This window comes from Nothoprocta perdicaria, unplaced genomic scaffold (genome assembly GCF_003342845.1).
Source record: "Nothoprocta perdicaria isolate Ctin4 unplaced genomic scaffold, notPer1 scaffold_394, whole genome shotgun sequence".
NCBI classification, from domain to species: Eukaryota; Metazoa; Chordata; class Aves; order Tinamiformes; family Tinamidae; genus Nothoprocta; species Nothoprocta perdicaria.
In genome coordinates, this window is record NW_020455637.1 from 164,956 (window position 1) to 183,730 (window position 18,775).

An 18,775-nucleotide genomic window follows, 5' to 3' on the forward strand; every position below is an offset into this window, starting at 1 on the left:
TTCATATATATCCTAGTGACAAGCAGGAGTTAGGATTCCTTCTCTGTACTAATTATTGAGTAATTAATGACTAAAATAAGCACAGAGCTATTACTTAATTCACTGTCAGCCTAAAGAGCTTAGAAGAGTAAAACAGAGACGGAAGATGACCCAGTTGTAGAAAATACAGCTTACCATCCGCCAGACTTGCAGAACTACTATTAAAATAGTAGTCTGAGCCATACATCAGTGTAACCTGAATTGCAACTTACCACATTTTAAAAGGATTTCTGCTACAATTAGGAATCCCATCGGCTTTATTTTCTTGTTTTATAACACATCCTTCAGACAGGAAAACCGTGCATACTACCTTCTGCATTAAATCTTCATAAAAACATTTATGCTCAAAACTTCAGCAGTGTGATAAATACTACGGATGAAAGATGATGTCAGATCATTTTAGTTCCCTGCCAAGCTTTCTGTGAGGAGAAAATGAAAGACTTCTTCCTCAGATTACTTACCCATGAAGTTCAGGTAGCCGTCTCCCCCAAGTGTATGAGTAATGAGACGAATCATTTTATGAAGCTGCATTCCACGATCAATAACTGGAGTAAGAGGGGAGAACACACTCATGTTTGTATACATCTCTGCGTCCATCAATCGAAATGCCAATGTCTTATCACCAACAAGTGCCTGCAAAAAAATAAATAAAAAAGCAGAAAATCTTTCGAAAGTACTTTGAGATAATAGAAGTATTAGAAGATAATAGAAGCATTTCAAATGTAAACTTTTAAAATAAGTTGTTCTCTACCAAATGCAAAATATGTTAGCATGATGCAATAAAACACAAGGGAGATGCTACCACAAAATTTTTCTAGAAACAGAAAACATCTCAAGTAAAGTTTCCAGGAAATGCAGCAAATGACTATTAACAACACTGCTGATTTGAAGGTTTAGAGACAAGACCACATGTTGTTTATATACAATTAGGAATATGATTGGTTTTCTGAGATTTCTGGGAATTTGTCAGAGAAAAACACACTAATAATTCTATCTAAGTACAGTTACTGAACAGTTACATGTCAAACATCTTGTTTTTAATACTTCCATTGACTTTTTTTACAAAAGGCACTATAAAAGAAATCAATCCCTATTATGTAGCTTAATGTAGGTTACTTTTTTTTTTAATAAAGTTTCTGATTTAAAAGTTTTTAATCAACATTTATATCAAATTGTTTTGGGTTTTGCCAATTTTTCTCCCTGTTTTGTCCACAAAGTGAAAGATAATTAATTTCCCTCAGTGCTCTCTGAATCCACAGAATCAAGCACTGGAGATTAACGCTATCCTAACTCACCCTTGTTTTTTTTATTTTTTTTTTCAGGTATACCAGCCAGTAAAACAGCTGAGTTTAATTTTGATGGAATTGTCAAAGAATACTTCACTAAGATCACAAAATAGAAGTGGAGTTTGCAATTCTTTCAGTTTTTGAAGGAAGCTGTTTTGGTGAAAAGCTCACTAAATCTCTACAACACATCTGTTACTTGTTTATACATAATTAAAAAAAAATATACAATACCTGGTCATGGCTCTCTGCATATGCAATATACTTTTCTTCAGACCGCCTATTTGTTAATGTGTAGACAATATTTCCCATATTCCAATCTTCATCCTTCAGTTCCTTAATTATCTGAATAAATAAAGGGAGGTCATTCAGAAGTTACTTTTGTTATAACTAAAAGCAAACTATTATGATTACTCTGGGAAAAGCAAAACAAGATCCTACTAAGTTGTAAACACTCTTTAAAACAGCAGTGGAAAGAAGCTTTTTAAGATTATTTATTATTTTTTGTTTGTTTGTTTTTTTGTGATCCTCTGTACTAAGGAAAAGGTGATATAAATCCTTCTTATAGTCCTTGTTTATTAGTACATCAGTACTAGTGCATTATTGCTTCTAAAGAGCATTACAGGTTTTTATTATGTTCTTTATTAACTCAACTATACTGATCATTGGTGTTAAAATTATTCCTTTGCTATGCTTAAACTTTTAGTATTACGCTCAGTGCAAACTGCTATTCACAATTTAGGGAGAGCTTATTATACCAAGGTTTTATTTATTTTAGTATTTGTGCATAGCGTTTCCCTATTTACATTCTGCATGACTACATAATCTACAGCTGTTGCAAGAGACGGGTTATTTCAAACAAATTGAACAGAATGACTAGCATATGAAAAAAAAACAAAAACTGACAAAAACGCAATTGAATAGCTTAAGACATATCCTCAGACACTAACATCTGTGCTTAATCCTGTTGGAATTTATTTTGAAAGTCCCTTAAGTTAATAAAGAACAAAATTTGTCCATAAAATTCAGAAAAGTGTTTTGTGTATGTGCACACACAGAAACCTACTACTGTTATTACAATATATTTTAAAAATATACTTTCTCACCTGAATCCACTTATCTGGAATTGCCATGGCCAGACGATAATCAAATCCCCCTCCTCCCTCTGCAACAGGCCGACAGAGGGCTGGCATTCCAGAAACATCCTTAAATAAATAAAACACAAGATAATTTGGTTATTATTGCAAGTTCAAATATTCCACCATGCAAGAATACTTCTATATAAATATTCTTTAAACAGTTTCCAACAATGACAGGGAACGTAGAAACAAAAATCAGTGGATGGTTGATAGACTCCTTTTTACACCTACTCTTGCTATTTGAAGGAAAGAGTTAAAGGGAAGTATATCTACCTTTCTCATCAAATACTCTCATACAAGGAATTTTATTAAAATAGGTATTTGAGGGGAAAGACACCTCAGTATATGTCAGTTGAGGCAGAATTTGAAATAATTAGATCTCTTGAGCTCCAAGCAATCAATATAAGGTAGTCAAAAAAAGATAAATTAAACCTTCATTTTGTTTATTGATATTTTACATAAAGAACAGCATAAAAATAAAAGGTTGACCAGTAAGGAAGAAAAATACCAGCTTACTCTTTTCTAAATGCACAATAAGGAAACTATTGATTCAGCTAGCCCTGAAAAGTGAGAAGCTCTTATTGCATAAATCTCACGTTCACATTGATGCAAGCTGATCATTCCTAATCCAAAATTCTCAAAATAAATGTTCTGTTCAACATACAATAAGATAGTTATGTCACATAGCATTCTTTCTTCTAAATTTGATTTATCTATGTAGAAAAAAAACAAATCCCCTGCAAGATATCCATCAGTATTCAGTTTTATTGTGTGAAAGAGAAATCATTCCACCAATGTTTATGGATTAAAGTACACTTTTATGTCTACACAATAAAATTAGTGGAATTAAAGTTTGACTAAAGCTAGCTAAGGCTTAGCTAGAAAATTCATTCCAGTGTGCTGGATTCAATCCATTTAAATCTAATTGTTGCATTTGACTAAATCTATATGTAGCACATCCCCAAGCAGAAAGCTTCAAATAAAATATTCCCAGTGCTACTTAAGCACTGGAGCAGGTTGCCCAGAAAGGCTGTGGGATATCCACATGTGGAGGTTTTCAAGATCAACTGGCCGAGACCAACTCGGTATAAGTTCTGTGCAGATCGTGTTTTGAGCAAGTGGTTGAACTAGGATGATCCAAGTTCCCTTCCAACATAAATATATTTATGATTTCTTCTAAGGTATTTAACTATATTTAGGCATTCCCACACAGCTTCACTGATTACTGAAATAAACTAATTTCAAAGTATAGAACTATCTATACTGAAAGTACAGCAGCATTAAAACTAAGATAGACTGTCAGGGGAATTTCTGCTATTAGCACTGTATTTTCACAATTCTGCATCTCCTCACCTAAACATCTTCATACCAAGGTGAAGTCAACTAGAGATACCATGTACAGCACAGCTCAAAGCTTAAGAGAATTTCCACGTCTTTAAATCATTTATTTATCAGGAAAGTTTCATAAAAGTTCTACAGCGCTCTAAAAGCAGTCAAATAAAAGACTAATGCCCTCCCATATATACAAGACAAGAAGATTGAAGTCATACAAAATAAAACTGGAAATAAAGCATGCAATGTTATAATGCCTGCATGGCCAAAGGAATTTGATATTTAAATAGCTTTCATCTACTTCATCCACAACTTTTGAAAACAGATTTTTAAGAAGTAAAATACCAACTAAAATAGGTAAAAAAAATACCCATCCATTTCTAAAGTTTACTTCAACACTAAAAAAGATATATGTTTGCTGAATATATACTCCCCCGAAGCAAAAGCAGCAAAGGCCAATTTTTCCTTCAGATTTGAGTTTCTCTTTAACATGGGTGGCATATAAAAAACAAAAAGCAAAGGGGTACCTTTTGCCTTCTTGTTTTAATACCTTCAGGCATGATGCAACTTACTTATTAACATTTGTTCTAATTATACAAAATTTTAATGACAGCTTTATTTGAAAGGCCAAATGAAAAATAAGCAGATAAACTAATGACTTGGAAAATACTAAAGCAGTAAATACAATATTAAAAATCTGCAAAAAATATTGATCAGTAATTAAGGAATATATTATAATTAGTTAGAAAACTTTTTTTCCTTTGGCACTCACTCCATATCATTATAGGCAAATAGAGATTCATCAGAAGCATTTATAATTGAAAATTTTATCAACAGTTTCATCCTTTGAAGTTCTCTTTTTACCACAAACGATGGTGAGGCATTCTCTGTTTGTATAGAGAGAGAGATAGCCCACAGTAAGAAAAATGATGTATTGAAATATATGTATCTTTCAATTTAAGTTAGAAAACCTGATGAGATATCTTAAAAAAAGCTTTTAAGTTAGGTAACAAAAGTAGATTGAACACAAAATTTCATTGGTAGGAAGGCTTATTAAGATTTCCTAGATTATGAACAATATTCACTTGAAACAAGCCTACAGATCAATAAAACCATTTCAAATTTATTTATCAGTAATTGCTTACCAGCTGTTAGTTTTAATACCTTGTCATTAAACTTTCAGTAGGGTTTGTCTATAACTTTGGCCTACATATCTAATGAAGTTAGCAATACTTTGTTTTCTGAAGATCAAAGTGAATCTCTTAAATAATACAAAAACCTTTATTGAAACTCTATGTACTCCCTAATGATATCAGATGGATTCAACTTTTTTATTTTAATGAAAATAAACATTTCAGTGTAACAGAGAAATCCTCAAGCATTATTTGTTCTCTTTTTGATAAAAGATAGAACACACATCAGTAAAAAAAAAAAAAAAAAGTGCCTATTAATAGTACCTTAAGGTTTCAGAGTCATACTGCTATAAGAAATTCAATACACCAATAACAAAGTTTCGCTGAGAGAAAATACATAAACAATTTAACTGACCTTAAGCTACTTATATAATACAGTCTATTTACTTCTTAGGAAAGATGGAGAAATTTAAAACTACATGTAAATTAGCATATAGTCAACATTTATTAATCACATTTATTAAAAAAATTGTCAATTATGCCCATATAATTCAAAATATGTAAAACAGCACAAGAGCTTTTATTTTTTAGTACCATGAATCACTAGTGACAAACAGCAATCATGGAAGAGCAATGATCTAATAAAAATAAATAAATAAAAAAATAATAACAAAGCAACAAAAATCTTATTACATATTCAAAGAAGGAAAATAAGTCCCACAATGTTTAATGATCCATTAGCTCAGAGAAAATCCCCAAAGTGCATATTCCAATTGTTTTTCATCCTAGACCCCAGAGGCAAAAACTGCCCACTAATTACAATTTATCAGCTTCTGTCACGCCTTGAGAAACTGAAGTGTGACTAATAATAATAATCAGGAAATATGCATCCAAAAAAAACCTAATCAATATTAATGTCAGTGACTATGACAAGTTCTGATTTTACCTCTGCTATGGTTATGCATTCCGTATGCAATAAATTAATCATGTAGTTGGCCAGCATTAAGTAACACAAAGCATCTTCATCCACTTGTAGGCCAAAATATTCATTGTAATCTCCACTGAATCCTGTGCCTAATAAAACAAGAAATTTAAAGGACATGGTAGCTTTCTTATTTTAAAGCAAGAAAATATATATTAAAAAAAATCAATTAAGCAATTTTATAAGCACTTTCTTTTTTACTCCTTATTTCTAATCTATTCACATAGCAGTAAAATAAAATATTTGTAAATCTTGCAAGTTCTCAGAGCATTCAATTAGTTTTTGTATTACCACTTCTACAGCAGTAGAGCTCCATCAGGACTGCTTTAATTAACTTGCTTCAATCACTTACCAATCCCATGATTATGATACAACATAGATGTAACACCATCAAATCGGAAGCCATCAAAGCCATAGTCTTCTATCCACATTCTCAAATTAGACAGAAGGAATCTCAGAACTTCCCAGCTGAAAGAATGTGAACATTTTTGAAAGCTTTAAAAATCTTGCAATCAACTAGATTTCCTTATGGAATATGTTCCCTGCTTGCATATACAGTAGTTACTCTAATCATTTTATCATTTTAATGATGGTCCTCCCGCCCCAGTTTCTCTGACATTCTCCCTAAAACTTTATACTCACTTGAATCTGTGCTTTACTGCATTTAAAGATAGAAGACTTTTTTTAAAAAAATAATGAGTTAGCAAATGGCTATATGAATATCCATGCTAATATTTTAATAGAAATGTTATGCTTTAGTATGTATATTTGTCACATTACATTTGCTTCTCTAAATATGATTATATTGTGGGAAAAGACCTTATAATAGGCAAGAGTTTGTCACGTGCATTTCATGTATTTAGAGCAATTTCTAGACCCATTAAAAGACTGGGAGTTCTTTATTTCATATGTTTATATGTCATCAGTAGGTACCTAACACATCACCTACTATATTAGGAAACTCATTTTAAGAGCTAATCAACTAATGAAAATTGAAGATATATTTTTTGCATTCAAGAAAGAAGAATGAGAAATAACAAATACATTAAAAAAAAAAACACAAATATAAAAGGTTCCTAATGAAGTAAATGTGTACAGGTATTTGCAGACAAAATGCCTATCAAAAGAGATAACATTCGATAAAGTTGATGAAGAGATAAAGTCGATTTTCTGAACCTCCCTCATTCAGAACATGTCTCAGGAGCTCCATACTTTGCTCCTACCATTTGCTCCCTGTGCTATGACCTTCTCAGGTGTCCTCAGCACAGGCTGCCCCAGGTGCATCTCTCTTTGCAAGGGAGGCACCTTTGGCTTCCCTGCTTGGAGCAGCTTTGCACAGGGTTTGGAAACTTCCTTTCTCACCCAAGTGTCTTCAACTTTTACCCATGTCATGATTTAAATCAATTTCCCGACATCGCAAATCTGCATTCCCACTTGCTGCTGGCTTTGTGGTCATACAGAAAAGCACATTAGGTGGGAGCATGCAGAAAAGGCCCCTCGGAGCAGCATGCGGGGTACGCTGAGCACATTAGTCAACCTTAATGCAACTCAGATGTGCATTTGTTGTCAGTAACAGCCCAAAAAAAGACGCTTTGAACATTTCATTTATGAAGCAACTACAAGCTAAATTAAACTCAGCCTTGACCAAGCCCCCTCCCTCCCAGAAACCCCCTCATATAAAAGGTGCTTTAAGACTATATCTTAAAGTATTAAATGTAGGCATTGAGATACACTATGAATTATTGATAAAATCCTGCTGTCACCAAAGGGTCAATTTCTATTTATTTCACTAGGATTAGACTATTTCTTGCCTTTGTGTACACTGCACACACACGTATATAAACAGGGGAACATTACCAAACCAAAAATTCCCAAGCGGAAATGGCAATCAGGGTATTGTCTCAACTCAACATACCTTTTCAGGTATGCCTAACAGGATAAATCTTTTTCTCTGAAACATTCCGATGACGAGACACACTAAGCTAGATATATTTAGGTAGCCTATCTACTGAATCTCTGCAATATATTTACTACTTCTGGGATGAGACAATTTGCAATGGATGAACAATAAGAAAGATAATGCTCTAATGCTGAAAGCACTTGGAAGCTATCAAAAGTCCTGTGAACTGGCAAGCTGGTTGCTTAAAATGCAGTTTTTCACAAATGCTTGTTATGCCTTTCCAACTCAGCATCAGATTTGCCAAAATGCAGTTATCTCAATTATGTGAGCAAAGTCAGAAGTATCTGCATGGTGAGAAAAATAATCTCACACATGAATAAGGTGACGGTTTATATAAAAAGTAGATTAACTGGCACAATCACAAACCAAACTTAAGAATTACTTTATCTCATTACAGAGTTGTTAACTTTATAACCTTAAAGTTATTAAGTAGGTGAGATGAATTGTACATTTGGAACATCCACAAAGAAGTACCAAGATTGTTAGTTAATATTATTATTTCCAAAGGGTGACCAAAGAATGATCTTTGGAAAAGGTTAGACAAACAGCATGAAAAAATATATAGTGCCTGCAACATGGGCAAATAACGACAGATAAGAATAAACAACATGAACTTGAATCAAAGGTTTAGCTAGAGAATTATTGAGATCAAAAACCTAAATAGGTATGGTAAATGTTTTCGAGTAACATGAATGGAATTGAGAAGAAGGAAAAAAAAAAAGTGTGTTAAATAATTAACATATCAACTCCAGTTCTAGTTTAAACTTGGAATAAGCCAGTATTAAGATTCTGAGAAGAATATCAAATCCTAGTAACCATATTGTCCTCTACAGATGTAATGACACAGCTTTAGAGACAAGAGCTGAAAGAATAACTTTTTGAAACAAAAATCACATTGAGGCTGAGGATTTCATCCAAATAAATTTGGGTGCAGAAGCACCAGTGTTAAAATTAAAGCTGACAGAAAAAGCAAGTAACCTTGCAGAATTCCAACAGAGGCCAAAATTATACCGCAAAGGAAATATATCCACTATACAGGCAATAACTCAAACATTTCTAGAAGTAGAAGATTTTCATAATTTTACACATAGATATGGAAACAGGACAGCATTCATTAAGAAAGTAATTTCTTTTCGGTACAAGCCATATCTTAAATCATATCCTAACAGTCTCACATTTTTGCATATCATAAAATTGAGAAAGAGTTCTTTGCACACATGATCTAAGAAGAAAATATATGCTGTATTATCATTAAGGAACAGATTGATTTATACTGTAAGAGTTTTAAATAATTCAGAATTCACTCTAAGGGCATCATTCAAAACAAAGACTGTCTTTGGCAAGAAGTCTTGGGTCTCCCTCTTGGGGCCAATAGCCCATACCTTTTTTCAACTGAGAAATCTGTTTTTAAAGTGAAATGAACAGATCTAGGTGACTTGGTTTCACAAGGTGATGAGGAATTTAGAAACTTTCCTACATTTCATCAGTGGAAAATCTGTAAAACTGCTTGTAAGTCACCATCATTATTTATTTTACATCTGAACTAATTAAAAGGCAAAGGTCAGTCTTATAATGTTCCTCTGCAATAAATCTGATTAAGCTATACTTTGCAAACAAAGTATGAGAAACACATTCAGCTCTGATGCTGAGAAATGTTTTCCTCTATGTTAATCAGCATCCACCATTTTCTCCGTTATTTGAAGACACTGTGTTTAGAGGATACAAAAGGATAACGACTTTAATCCTATGCAGAAGAAGTTAAACACTTCTGCAAACACAATATGCGAACACACACATCTCCACATCATTCAGCAGAACATGATATAGACGTGCACAAATCAAACAGAGCCAGGATTTGGTGCAGAGCAGCATTTCTCTCTGAAATGAACAGTGCCAAAAATGAACAGAAAAGAAGAAATATTCTCCTGGGTCACATCATAAACTGTAACCAGAAGGGGTCAGGAGCAATCTGTCACTCCTACCATAACAATCAGCCCCAGGAAGGAAAGCTTCTCCCTGCTTATCTCTTTCTTCACAGTATCAAGTACAGAGACACAATTGTCAAGTGTTACTTTTTCCAGCTTTAGGGACTATGGGAGAGAGGATCTATGAGCCTGTTTGAGCTCAGTTCAGCCAGAAAGGGAAACATGGCCATCTTATTGATGCTCTGTTAAGCTTGCTCACATTTCAGAATAAGGAATGACACACACAAGATGTTTTTTTTTTCTTTCTTCTCCTTAAGGAGAAGTAATAAAGTAATTATTTAGTAATTTAAAGTAACTATTAGAGTAATAAAAGAATACTAATTACTTTCATTGGTCAAAAATCATTATCACAGTAGAGAAAAGTTACAGGAAACTAAAGCTCACACTCACCAAATACACTTTTTAAAATATTTTTTTAAATAAATAACTGACAAAAATTGCCAAAACAATAGTATGAAGAACTGCTCCAGGGCAGCTTCTAGATGCAGGAGGCATTTAGCCAGTAAAAGTTTACAGGAAAATTGCAGGATTTCTGTAATGTTCTTCAACTGTTCTTCAAGTACCACGGCGTTATGGATATCGGTAAAATAAGTTAACATGATCAAGTTGATACTAAAATCTCCAATAAAAACCACCAACCCACAACTCATATAGTCACACTCCTTTTGATCATGGTTCAAGCTCTTGTACTGTGACTATGAGTTGAGGGCCAGAAAAAAACTTAAAAGCTGTATGTATTACTTGGAAACCACACATTCCTGCCTACGCAGGATGAGGCAGGGAACTACTATTTGCAATAGTAGCAGATCTTTGTTCACATGAGAGGTTGGAACCACATCATATCTGCTAGGGGGATTCTAGCTATACTTTCTTCAATCAAAAATTAGAGATTTCTCTATCAGGTGTGACTACCTGTGTTTGGTATTCTGCCTCCAGTAGCAGACAATTTGAAATGGTTAAGGAATTTCAAGAACATAGGAACAGTTCACAGTTCCTAGTTCACTAGTTGCCTGCTAGTACTGGCTCAAGGACTTTAACTGGGAATCTGGCTTACTACAGAGCTCTATCTACATATCTTTTAACCATTCAGGAAAGGTACACCCTTTTCTTTCCCTGAAGCCTCTGATTTTAAAATAATACCTGTAGATCTATTTCCCACAATAAAATTTCTCCTCTCTGTTATCACGATCTTCTCCTTCCCCACTTCTTGCCAAATATTAGCTGCTATTTATCACTTAATCTCTGGGAGTTTGTTTGTTTTAAGGAGAAATGGATCCATATCACGACCTTGCTCTTTCCTTTGATTAGGTTATGCTCACATTGCTATCTGAATAGAATTCACAATTTTAGAAATAGTCAATTTATCCCCTGAGGTATAGCAAAGATGTTGACAGTGCTAAACCAAACAGTTGTAACCTTTCATCTTTGCTCTCCAAAGCAGCTTTACCTTATAATGACTCTTCAGAAGAAAAAAAAAAAAAAAACCCACACAGAATAACTGCAGTACCTTAAATAATACAAGTGACTGTACATTACATCTTTTTTTTCAGAGTTAGCTTCACTTAAGGTCCAATATGAAAGATTAAAAGAAAAAAGTCTCTCTCTCTAACTAGGTGGCTTAGACCACAGATTTGGTGTCAAGCTTCTGCTCTAGCTAACACAAAGTCCTTGCTTAGGAAATGTGACTGACATTACAAGTTCTTGGGACCCAGCTGGAACAGGGAGAGAACCTGTCACAGAAAAGGAATGCAGAGCACGTGGATAAGAGGACTTTGAAGAACCACAACTGTTATGCAATACTGTTTTGCTTTTTTAATACAAATCTTAAAATCTGCTCAGGTTCATGCAAGGGTAAGCAGCAGTCTGATGTTAGACCTCCATTACGGACACATGAACAGAAAAGTCAAACTCTGTATTGAGATCTGGAAGGACCTGCACTATAAATGAGTGAGTGAATAAACATGTAACTATTGAAATATTTATTCAGACACTCAAAATCACAAAAGACAAGCCAAGTGGATTACTACAAGAAATGCACTGAAAGCACACTAAATCGTAACCTTTGGACATACACAGACAATATGACACTGAGACAATTCTAGATTACTTGACTTGCTAAAAGTTATCCCACCATGCCCCTCTTTGAGTCTTAGGAAAGTTAAGGTCTGCACCAGAGCAAGCAAGGAATTAAAGGCTAAACTGGTTTGATCTAGATAAGCGCCTTCAGGAGAGCTTTTTTAATGGAACAGCAATGTAAAAGCATAAATAAAACAGCAAGCCATCATGGACTTTATGCAACAGTCGAACAGGAAGGAATGTGTCATTCCTAAGTAATCTTATAAAAAAAACACACAAAATATTTGTGGCTTGTCCCTCTCAATTTGTTTATGTTCCAGTATTTCAGAGTCTCATTCCAATCCAGTCCCGATATTAACCCTGTAAGAAACCGAAGATGCAGCTAACAAAACCCACCATTTAAGATCACTGCCTACAAAAGACTGAACAGCCATGCAAAATGTCAGGGCTTTTTACTTCATTTTTTTTGTCTAGTGCTTAAAGCTGGTAATAGTAACGGATACTGCTCTAGCTGGAGATGAACTGTTCAGAAAGCAAGTCTCTTTAATTAGAGTAGCTACCATTGCTTAGCTGATTCTCAGAAGAGTAAGGTTTCCAAAAGCCTTGAGATTACAGTAAGCAACAGTGCAGTTTTTTAAAGGAGAGGGTAAATGCAATTATTTTGAGATTTGAGTAAAGTGGATAGATTTGAAAGAAAAGAAGATTCTATTTTCTTCACTTCTGGGATGTTCTCAGGTCTTCTTGCACTTCTCCTCTGGTAAGTACTCCTCAATTAAAGTAGGAATCACATCAAATTGAATCAAAAAGTGGTTACTCCTATGTTGCAGGAATAAAAGCTTTCATCACAGACACTTTCCCTAAGTTATTGAGTGAGGGTTTTTCTTTTCCCTCTCTTCCTGTCTAGAGGGATACACCTTTGAAAAGCAAAGATAGGAAAAAATTACTTTCCCTATGTTTTTGTAGGACTTTTTTGAATTATTTGTGAATATGAGAGAGGTAGCAATGCTAAAAATAAAACTCGACTTGTACTAGAAAAATAACCATGACAGAGTGACTATAAATAGAAGAGAAAAGGTATTCCAAGCTTTTGTCTCACAGCCAAGAGCAGTTAGACCTAGGAGGAGGTTCTGCTCCTCAGAGTTCAGGCTGGAGATACACAGGAAGCTTATATGCATAGGAAATTGCTCATGCATAGGAAACACTATGTGCAATGTATGTGCAATGACAAAGAAGGGTTTTTTTTTTTTGAAACAAAAAATAAAATCAGGATTTATTATGCTATGATTATAAAGTTAACGATATCATAATATTACAAGACTAAACAAATGACTCAGAGGCTATAAGCATTTACAATAACAGGTATGTCTACCTGTATTTGTGACTAAAGAAATCTTTCCTTAGGTGTCGAAGTCCCCATTTTTTTCAGTTAAAATGGAAAAGCTTAAAAGACCTCTTTCTCCCTATCCCTGAAAAGCAGATTACACTTGCACTGTAAACTTAGTGAACAAAAAGGTAGGTGAAGCTGACTGAAACAGAGAAAGCGAGCAGATAGAGCAAAGACAGAGCAAGCCTTTATCCCAGAGGATCTTCATACATCCTGGAAGAGCTTACAGGAGCAGTCTCTTCGTTCAGTTTTTAAAATAGGGAAACAAACAAACAAACAAGTTCAGTGATGTAGAATCAAGAACCAGATTTCTTTTAAACCTTAAAAAGAAACACTTTTCATCTATCTCCTTGTATATGTGCGGTCATTTCAATATGAGCTCTCTCCGTTTTGAAAAGATCCATGGGTTTAATTTAGTAGGTTAAATTCTACACTAATCAGTTTTCTTTGCCAATGAGTTATAGATGTTTATGAATACAGTCCCATAGCTTCACCAAAATGTCATTTGCACAAAAGAAAAAAACTCCCTTAAAATGACTACAAAAAGGTTTTGTGCATCTAGCAATAGCACACTGGAATAGCAGTATTCCACACGGATTTTCTAGTCTAGCCATATCTGTACCTGACAGAGTAAACTAACGAATATCAAAAATTACACTCAGTTATTTGCCTTAAAAATTGAATAACTCAAGTATTACTTAGTAAAGGTTATGTTATAACACACTTAAATATAAAAAGGGCCTTAGAGACAAAGCTGGCGCATACTTATTCTAATGAAATTTAACATTCTTAAAGCTTTCCCCCCCCTCAGAGGGCTTCCCTAAGTAAATATAAATACTAAAGACAATTAACCACAATTTTAAAATCTGTGTTCTGGAACCTCTATTATAATAAGGAAAATCTCAAAAATAGAAAGTCTTCAGAAGTGCTAATATTATGTGGATTTTTTAAGTATGTGAATAATTTGGGTAATATTAGTACCCACATTGCATGTTCTGTGCAAGTAAAATACACACTGAAAGCTTTGAGAACTTTTTATGAACATTTAAAAGTTATTTTCTTACCAAAGTTTTTGTCCTAATATTATATTTATTTGCATAATCAACCCACAAATTAAGAAGAAAAAATTGTTGCTCTATAGCATGCAACTACATTAGTACTCTAGAACATCGAGCACTCTAGAACATCTCAGGATGCAGGGAGCATTTCACAATCCCTGCAAATTCGGCAATTTAAGTAGAACACCTACAACCTTAGGTGATCCACAACTTCTGAACTGAACTGAGATCTCAAATATTTCCAAGTAGTTTACTGTTCAACATGAGATTCACTTCTAATTAAGTCTAACAGCTCTTAAATTGAGTATTATCTTGAACCCTTCCCAGAAAAAGAGCACCAGTGCTAGGAAAAAGAGGACTGATGAAGAGCAAGACATTTAAAAAGGGAAGAAATAAAACTGTTCACTCTAAGGCACTAGGATTGGTGGGGTCTGAAAAGTGGAGAAGAAAGCATTTAAGATTTCCCCTTACTACTGTTGTACCTCATAAAATACATAAATATATCACTAAATGTCCAGTTTCCCCATAGTAAAGTATATCGATAATTGGGAAGACTTTTCTATTTACAGATGCAGTGAACAATATCTTCCACAGAACAATGGCAACTGTGGAAAAAAAAATAATAAAGATGTTCCAGGAAAATATCAATTTTTTGGGCCAAATCTTCTCAGTGGTGGCCAGTGACAGGACAAGGGGAAATGGCTGTAAGTTGAAACCCAGGCAGCTCCATCTCCAGGTGAGGAGGAACTTCTTCCCTGTGAGGGTGACAGAGCCCTGGCACAGGCTGCCCAGGGAGGCTGTGGAGGCTCCTTCTCTGGAGGTCTTCAAAACCTGCCTGGATGCCGCCCTGTGCCCCGTGCTCTGGGTGTCCCTGCTGGAGCAGGGGGTTGGACTAGGTGATCTCTAGAGGTCCTTTCCAACCTCAACCATTCTGTGATTATCAATTGATCTTTACTATTAAAAGACAAACTTCTGTCTGTTTTAAAAAGGTAATTAGCCTGAAAAGCCAAAACCAAAACATAAAACTTTCAGTAATTAGTTATGTCACTCACTTCTCCATCTTTGAACCTCGCAGAATCAATCTCATAAGGAATAAATGCTTTCCATAATATATAGAGGCATGAAAGGTTGAGGACATCCTTGCATTTAGATTGGTATTTGGCAAGAAAATTATATCTGAATATATATACACATACATATACACACAAAAATATACACACACACACACATATATATGTATTTTTTTAAGACCAAAGCGTGTGCATTTACAGGGAACGTCATGCTGAACCCCTGAAATCTCTGCTGTTTGTATTTTATTGACTAAAAGTCCACCCTTCTCTTATTCACCACTAGACTGCTGGCAGCAATGCCAGATCAGTAAATGGAGAACAAAATTTACAGACAGTCAGAAATGTTAATAGATCTGTTACCAGTCATGATCTAGTAAAGACATTATGAGTGTCTTCTGAGATATTGACTCTATGTCCTGGACAGTAATTTACTCATCTCTGCTGAAAATGCAAGGCAAGTTCACTTTTTATAATAACATCAGCTAATAGATTTCTTCTTCTCACACTTCCAGCTTGCTACCCCCCCAACATAAGCAATCTTCCTGGACATATTCCAAATTTCTCTTTTCAGAACCATGGGATAGAGCAGCTCGGAAATATTACAGAAACCTTAGCACAAATGTCAGAAAGATTTATACAATCAATTACTGCCTTTATCCCCACTCCCACTTGTGCCCCTCTCCTCCCTCCTTCCCTCCACACCTCCAAAAAAAAAAAAGAAAAAAAAAAGTAGAAGGCTTTAAAGACCCTTAATTTTATCTTATAAAATCAGATTCAGTAAATGATTGCAAAAGCAAGCAGTTATCTGGTAAAAAACAGTTTACAAACAGATCAATTCCTATTATCTTTCAATAAACAAAATACAAAACTGTAGCATAGAAAATCATAGAAATGCATAGAAAAAGCTAAAGTACAGAGTTAGTGCAAACATTTAATGTTAAGTACAATGCAGTATATGCAGTATTTCCCTATTTTGCTGCACTTGTTAAAATACAGTTCTTCGGGAAGGCAATTAAATAAGATATTAACTTATCCTACACTTTATCCGCCGCGTTGAAAACTTACAAGTTTTACTGCTCTTTAGTATGCTTTACACAATTTTTTTAATGTAAAAGAATTTGAGCACATTCATAATCAAAACATTCAGGTTATTATTTCTTTTTTTTTGCTAGATACTATGATTTCATCCACATAATTTATTTCCTGAACATTTATATAAACACTAAGAACATTTAAATGCATTACTGCAGTAATTGTGTACTATACAATTTGTAGAAAGGTTATTATTTAAGCAGTTTCTGAAAAAATGAGGTATAACCTCAATTTTGTATTGATTAAAGGTAAATAGTTGAGCTTTGTCTACTTTCCTTGTTTAAAGGTAAGCACAAATACTAAAATATTTCACAATATGAACCAATTCTTACTACATATAACATTTTCTAAAGCCAATTCCAAATATGTATGAGAAAGACACTCTGCCAAATTGCACATTCAGTTGTACTCTGACTAATCAACTAAAAATAGATTTAAATTGTGACACTGAAAAACATTTTCCATATCCTACTGCTTTGCATAAATTTTACAGTTCTTACATTTTCTAAGCAATCTTTCAGATTGAGCATCAACTGTAAGAAAAAAGGTCAGGAGCTCTCACTATTTCACAGGTTTCAGTTTAACATTAATTTTTGTAGAAAATGAAATAAAGACTGCTACATTTCAGGATGGCAATATGAAGTTTAAAACTCTTAAGTAGCAGACATGGAAGGTAAAAGTCAAAGTAGCAGGAAAAAAAAGCAGCTGAAGTCTTTGGGAATACGAGTGACTTCCCTTAAGCTCATTAAGCAAGGAACTGCAACCTTCAATAGAGCACCCCATAAGGCATCCACCAAAATTAGCTTAAAATACAAAAGAGGGATTAAGTAGTAATGTATCTTTTTCTTTCCAACCAAATCATGCTGATGCTCCTGCAAAAGGCAAGAACTGTGCAATTTCACTTCCACAAGTACTGGTGACAGCTCAATATTCACCAGTAGGTTTATTTAGCCCTTAATTTCCCTCAACAGTTAGGATAAGAGAATTTTGAGCCCAGATACCCGAGTCCTCCAATGAAACATCCGTTTTGGTAGGAACTTCTCTCAGTTCACTTTATCTACTAATATTAGGTCAGCCGGTAGAAGTCTAGTGCAAATACAAAGTAGAAAGACTAATGACCAGATAGAGTGGCAAAGTTGATCAGCAGAACAAAGGAATAAAAAATAAAGGCAGAGAACATCTATTTAAAGGAAAAAAATAATGATCCTAACAGAAGCTGCAGGAAGGGATCGACATGACTTAATTTAAGGAATTAAATTCTCAGGTGAAGTATACCAATATCTCCTGATGTCAATGGACCTTTCCTTCTTGTACCTTAGCCTTAGGTCTAAACAGGATTTAAATCCTGGATAGCAGAAAAGGGCATTGTCTCAGTGTCCAAACATAGGTGCACTTGCATTTCAGATGCGAGCAAGCATCCAAGGTATCCACAGGAGTCTGGAACACAGAACACTGAACAAAAACCATAAGCAACCCACAGTGCTTGGAGGAGGAAGCTGGAGGACTGGATATCTAAAAGAGGGATAAGCATGTGCATCACTCTTCAGGTAACTGCTCTAATTCTGCTGCACTGATAACAGGCTAAAAGCAGGTTTCTGAATCATACAAGTTCGTAACCTATTTTAAGGGAAACTGAAATAAGTGCAATATATGAATTATAATTTCCCAGAGTTCAAGAACAGCTTAACAAGTAGTAAGAAGGAAGGTGCAGGTAAAATCTGGTTAGAGAGCAAGGATGGGTACATCTGTTGTCCATAAAAATATATTCTGTGGGACAATGCACTTTTGCTCAGTTTCAAAGCACCTTTAGCACGAGCATCACTTTAGAGGTATTAGGCATAGCTTTATAAAACTGAAGTGGGCACAAAAGCCTAAGGGAAGTAATTAAATCATAAAATGGGAACAAAATTAGGAAAAAAATGAAGTTCCTTTACAACACTTATTTATCCCCCAAACAGAGGGAAAATATACCACTGAGCAAAACCAAAACAAAATCAGCACGTGGATGGGCCAAATGATTCCCCCTGGTTACAGTTTGGTGACAAAATAATATACCAGCACTAAACAAGCGGTAAAGCCTAATGCAATACAGTATAAAAATCATCTGCAACGCGGCTGAGGGTCTCAGGTTGATTGTTGGCCCAAGGATCCCAGTAACAACCTAGTCTCTAGCTGATCAGTGCTGCAGTCAGGGAAGCAGGACTCTGTAACTAAAAGCAGAAGGGAAAGCCCTCTATGACTC

The 18,775-nt window shown here is 34.6% G+C and overlaps 1 protein-coding gene across 1 annotated transcript in view; it reads right to left on the minus strand.

Annotated features, from left to right (window-relative positions):
- The window catches only part of GBE1 (1,4-alpha-glucan branching enzyme 1), a 106,722-nt gene that overhangs the window by 44,552 nt on the left and 43,395 nt on the right, over positions 1-18,775 (minus strand). Inside the window, exons 9-13 of the mRNA XM_026045014.1 lie at positions 6,261-6,376; positions 5,873-6,000; positions 2,429-2,527; positions 1,557-1,667; positions 501-672 (exon numbers count right to left, since the gene is read on the minus strand). Coding sequence (XP_025900799.1) covers positions 501-672; positions 1,557-1,667; positions 2,429-2,527; positions 5,873-6,000; positions 6,261-6,376 — 626 coding nt within the window. The remainder of the gene's footprint in view (positions 1-500; positions 673-1,556; positions 1,668-2,428; positions 2,528-5,872; positions 6,001-6,260; positions 6,377-18,775) is intronic.